We start from the raw sequence: 5,756 nt of genomic DNA, 5'->3' as shown, positions 1-5,756 counted from the left end.
GGTCTGGGCCAGACCAGGCGGCTCGTTTGGCTGTCTCTAGCTGTGCTAGTTCGTCGCAGGGGGCACCGTGGTAATACCACCTGCGTCAGTCTCATTCACTCACTCATCAGAAGTGCTACGTAAATGCACACGGAAAAAAGGGTTTTGTTTCAACGGCACTGTCCGCGTTTCGAGACCGAGGGGTCCCTCGGGCCGACGAGTGAGTGTCGCTGCGTGCCCCAGCCCAGATGGGTCGAGCGCGTGGGCGAACGCGAAGGGGGGAAGGAGCGAGGCGGCCGGTGACCGGCGTGAGAGAGGTGGGAATCTCGCGGCCTTCGTGTTCGTCCCGCGCCCAGGTCGGGTGCGCTTGCAGTAGGGGGTTACAAGCGTCCACGCGGGAGAGGGAAGCGAGCGGCCCCAAGAGAGCGTCTGTCCCGTCCTCGTCCCCGCGCGGCCAACCCTCTCTAAGAGGGCCCTGGTCCTTCCTTTTATAGGCGTAAGGAGAGGATCCAGGTGTACAATGGGGGTGTAGTAGAGTGCTACGTGTCTAGCGGGGGAGAGCTAGCGCCCTAAGTACATGCCGATGTGGCAGCCGGAGAGAATTTGGCACCCAGCTGGTGTGATGTCATGGCCGTCGGAGGAGCGACGGAGCCTGATGGAGGGACAGCTGTCGGAGCGGTTGAGTCCTTGCTGACGTCCTCCTGCTTCCGTAAGAGAGCTGAGAGCCGCCGTCGTCACAGAGCATGCGGGGCGCCATCATTGCCTATCTGGCGGAGCTAGCCAGATGGGACACCGGTCTTGTTCTCTGTGGCCCGAGTCAGCTCGGGGTAGGGTGATGATGGCGCTTCCCGTTGACGTGGCTGGCCTACGCCCTAGGTTGGGCGACGTGGAGGCTCCTCCGAAGCCGAGGTCGAGTCTGTCTTCCATGGCCGAGGCCGAGCCCGAGCCCCTGTGTCGGGCGAGGCGGAGGTCGTTCGGCAGAGGCCAGGGCGGAGTACGAGCCCTGGGGTTGGGCGAAGCGGAGTTCGTCGTCTTCCGGGGCTGAGCCCGAGTTCGAGCCCTTGGTCGGGCGGAGCGGAGTTCGCCGTCTTCCGGAACTTAGCCACTGCAGCAGCAGTACAGTGGGCGGCCAAAGTTTGACAGCTACTGGCTACTGCTTCGTGTTAATCTGCACCAACCAAAACCCATATCTTCCCTTTGCCTTTCAACAAGTTCTGAAGCCAACCAAAAATACCACGACTTATCCGATCCTTGTTACCCCTGTCGCAGTGCTGCAACAGTGACACTAGACACTTCCACTCTGGACGGCTCAGGCCTGCTTGAACACACACACGGGAAAAAACAGTGTCTTCCTGCATACAAAAATACTGTACTTATCACGACGTATAGTAGTCATTGAGTCAACTGTGCTAGTTCCTCGCATGCAGGGACCACCGTGGTAATACCACTTGCGTCAGTATCATTCATTCACTCACTCATCAGAAGTGCTACGTAAATGCACACGGAAAAAAGGGTTTTGTTTCAACGGCACCAAACAGGACAGAACATAAAAGATTTTCGAGCCGTTGGGATGAGCAGAGCAGCAACTGGCATCAAATCTCATCCATCGCACTACAGTCACAGCGTCCACATTGATTAGCCACTAACCACCAGACGCCCCCAGCCGAAACGCCCGTACGCTGGGCCCCGTCACGCAGCGGAACAACGGTCGCCGCGAGCGGGGCCATGCTGCCCTTGCAGCCTCGTACTACTACCCCCGGCGGCCGGCGCTCCCCGGCTCCTTCGCTTTCCATTGCCACAGGACGGCTGGATCCCAATCCCACGCGCACCACCAGCCAGGCAACAGCAACACCCGCGCCTACCGCCACATGACATGCCTGCCTCCACGTCGCCCCACCACCACACCACCCCGCGCACGAGCCGAGCCCGCCGCGACGTGCCCCACACCCGCCACTTTTCCCTTACCGCCCCAAACGGGCTAGCGTGACGAGGTCACCGGCCATAAATCCCCAATCTCCGCGCTTTCCTTCCGCCCCACACTCGTCCACTCACCCCCTCTTTGCTCTGCCTCGCCGCGCCGCAGAGCAGAGCATGGCGCCCCCACGCCCTCTCCTCGCCGCCGTCTTCCTCGCCGCGGCGGTTCTGCTCCTCCTTTCTCCGGCAGGTAAACACCACCGGATCACGCAAAGATCAAGGAAGTGACAATGCGGCAACACAGGTGGATGTTTGGTGACTGATGTGTGGTTTGCTCTGGTTGCAGAGGCGGGGACGGTGGGCGTGAACTACGGCCGCGTGGCGAACAACCTGCCCAACCCAGCGGCGGTTGTGCAGCTGCTCAAGCAGCAGGGCGTCGCGCAGGTGAAGCTGTACGACGCCGACCCCACCGTGCTGCGCGCCCTCGCGAACACCGGCATCAAGGTGGTGGTGGCGCTGCCCAACGAGCAGGTCGCGGCGGCGGCGTCGCGCGCGTCCTACGCGCTGCTGTGGGTGCGCCGGAACGTGGCGGCGTACCACCCGGCCACGCAGATCCAGGGCATCGCCGTGGGCAACGAGGTGTTCGCGTCGGCCAAGAACGTGACGGCGCAGCTGGTCCCGGCCATGGCCAACGTGCACGCCGCGCTGGCCAGGCTGGGCCTCGACGGGGCCGTCAAGGTGTCGTCGCCCATCGCGCTCACGGCGCTCGCGTCGTCCTACCCGTCCTCGGCGGGCGCGTTCCGGGAGGACCTCGCGCAGGCCGTCATGAAGCCCATGCTCGACTTCCTGGCGCAGACCGGGTCGTACCTCATGGTGAACGCGTACCCGTTCTTCGCTTACTCCGGCAATGCGGGAGACATCTCCCTCGACTACGCCCTGTTCCGCCCCAACGCCGGCGTGCTCGACGCCGGGAACGGCCTCAAGTACTACAGCCTCCTCGACGCGCAGCTGGACGCCGTGTTCGCCGCGGTCAGCAGGCTCGGGGAGGGCTACAACGGCGTGCGCGTCGTGGTCTCCGAGACGGGGTGGCCGTCCAAGGGCGACGCCAACGAGGCGGGCGCTTCGGCGGCCAACGCCGCGGCGTACAACGGCAACCTGGCCCGCCGCGTGCTCTCCGGCAACGCCGGCACCCCGCGCCGCCCCGACGCCGACATCGACGTGTACCTCTTCGCGCTCTTCAACGAGAACCAGAAGCCCGGGCCGACCTCCGAGCGCAACTACGGCGTCTTCTACCCGAACCAGCAGAAGGTGTACGACGTCGAGTTCGTCCTCGGCGGCGGCGGCGCCAGCCAGGGCAACGGCGGCCTCGGGTGGCAGGAGAACGGCGGCGGGGCGAGCAGCACCAGCACCAACCCGCCGAGCGGGGTGAAGGTGACGACCGGGGAGGCGTGGTGCGTGGCGAACGCGATGGCCGGGGAGCATCGGCTCCAGGCGGCGCTGGACTACGCGTGCGGCCCCGGCGGCGCGGACTGCAAGGCCATCCAGCCCGGCGCGGCGTGCTTCGAGCCCAACACCATGGTCGCGCACGCATCCTACGCCTTCAACGACTACTACCAGCGCAAGGGCCGGTCCATCGGAACCTGCGACTTCGCCGGCGCCGCCTACGTCGTCAACCAGGCACCGAGTAAGCCGCTGCCGCGCCACTCATTCTCCCCCTCGCGCCATTTTCGACGCAGCTAGAAATCGGCCATTATATTCATCGCGATCACATTCGCGCATCTGGTACCATTGGTTGAAACGTAGACCATGAATTCGTTGGATCACGTAGCGAAATGTAAATGCTGGCATGCTGCCACTGCAATGTGCAATCCACACACACGCGACCAAAGCCATACACAACCCAAACAGTTTAGTTTCGATTAAAAAAGTGATGGGTTATCGCGGGAACCTAGGCATGAAACATCCCCTAGGACCCATGTTTTATCGCTGGGCCGCATGGTGACTTTTACTGATAGACTGGCAATAGCTTTGGCATTGTACGGGAATGATTCCCGTTTTCACTAGTAGTACAGTACTGCTCACCACACACATGGCTGTCACGTCCAGTACAAACCACGCTGAAGCATGACGCACAGTACACAAACCACGTACTAGGTCCTTGCACGCCGCGTCCCCATTTGCACGTCTGCTGTGCAGATCGCAGCAGCCGTTACTGCTGCTCTGTGACCAAATCTGTACTGCGATTGCATTGGATTCGAGCTGCTGTCACTGGGATGGAGTCATTATGAGTGACCTGATCACTTGCTCAGGTTCCAGCAGGCCACAAGGTGCAATAATGACCGAGACAGGGGGGGCCTGGCCTGTGCAGGTCGACGTGATATGACCCGTCCTCGCCTGTGTCCGTGTCCTTTACTCCGTCCTGGTTTCCTTCGTGGTACCGCGTGCATGTCTGGATGTCGCAGACTCCGCCGTGCCTGATTGCCACTTCCGCTAGCTTTTCCAGCTCCTACTACTGCTACCCCCTGTGTGAATTATATTTGTTTACTCCACTCTTTACGTATGAATGATGCCGCTGTTAGATTAGAGAATATTCTGTTTTTAAGATTTGTTTGAGACCTAATCTAACCTGTGACCTCACTGGGGTGGCTCGCTGTCGCTGCATTGTTTACAGAGATGGGCAAGTGCGACCTCCCATCGACGGTCTGAACTGAAGCAGCAGCGGCGAGGACCGTAACGCCAGCGGCCATCTCGAGGAACAAAAGAATCGATGGCAGGCAGGAGGCAGCACAGCAGCTCAGCTCATCAGTCGCCCTAGAGACTGGACTGGACTCTGGGGGACGCCGGAATCTTTGCCCACCCTTTCAGACTTTCTTTACCGCTGCAGCTTTGACTCCAGCCCCGCAGCGACGCCGTAGAACGAACATCGCTGTACTAGGCTGTAGCTGTACGCCTTCCTTTTTGCAGCTTTGGCTAATGGTGGGTGTGTGTGTGGATATGTTTGTTTAGTCATGACCAGCACTACTACTTCTACTACTAGCATGCTACTATTAAAATCTGATGACCAGTACGTATAGATTAATTAATTTAAATGGTTTAGCCTTTTGCGCCCATGTGACCCACTACGGTTTGTCTCGACTCGAGTGAGCATTTTGACTCTTGTTCCGTCATCGGCTCAAATGTGCGTGCCGGAGGCGGAAATGGTGCTTAGCGTGGACGACAATGCACACTACTGGCAGCAGCACCCGCACTCGAGTAGTGCTACTAGTCAAATGTCTGCCCTTTGGCGAGCAATTAAAACCTTGGAAATGGAGGATTTGTGCCGAATTGCTTTGGAACGTTTCAGATCTCAAAGCAAGGCTGTTTTTTTTCGATTCTGTAAATAAACACTGTCTAAAGCTTCATTATTGGACTTCTCTACTAATGGGGAAGTCAAAAAAAAAAAAGCACCGCTTTCAGACGTTGTCGTGCAGCGCCACTCCTCAGCCCGGTGCGTGGTAGCGGGCAGACATGGATGGGCACGGATCCAAACTTTCCCAAAACCTGTCGTTCCCGAGCCTTTTGACAGCTATACGCGGCCAAGCCTTGGAACCATATGGGAGTGGGTACAATTGGCCACAGCACGATCTCACGAGCGCGCGGAAGGCCGTCGTCACCCGGAGTAGGTGGCCTGCGGCTTGCGCTCCGGGCTCGGCCGGCGTCCGGCCACGCGGGGCAGGATGTGGGTGGACCACGGGAGGGTAGAGATGGCAACGGGTACAAACCCGCCGGGTTTTGCTATCCCAAACCCGTACCCGTGAAAAATATTTACATCTATTAAAAAACCCGTACCCATGACGGGTTTGAAATTTTGCCCAAACCCGTAC

The 5,756-nt window shown here is 59.6% G+C and overlaps 1 protein-coding gene across 2 annotated transcripts; it reads left to right on the top strand.

Annotated features, from left to right (window-relative positions):
* Positions 1–1,764: 1,764 nt before the first annotated feature.
* On the top strand, positions 1,765–5,002 carry LOC100216736 (uncharacterized). Of its 2 annotated transcripts, NM_001143141.2 has the most exons (3): positions 2,027–2,143; positions 2,240–3,577; positions 4,565–5,002. In NM_001143141.2, the coding sequence occupies exons 1-3, from the start codon at positions 2,071–2,073 to the stop codon at positions 4,597–4,599; spliced, it is 1,446 nt and encodes a 481-aa protein (NP_001136613.2). In that variant the 5' UTR covers positions 2,027–2,070; the 3' UTR covers positions 4,600–5,002. The 2 variants fall into 2 exon arrangements, with proteins under 2 accessions (XP_020408695.1, NP_001136613.2); XM_020553106.1 differs by lacking the exon at positions 4,565–5,002 and having other exon boundaries at positions 1,765–2,143; positions 2,240–4,558.
* Positions 5,003–5,756: the final 754 nt, after the last annotated feature.

Source organism: Zea mays, chromosome 5 (genome assembly GCF_902167145.1).
Source record: "Zea mays cultivar B73 chromosome 5, Zm-B73-REFERENCE-NAM-5.0, whole genome shotgun sequence".
NCBI classification, from domain to species: Eukaryota; Viridiplantae; Streptophyta; class Magnoliopsida; order Poales; family Poaceae; genus Zea; species Zea mays.
This window is presented reverse-complemented; position numbering and strand designations above follow the sequence as displayed.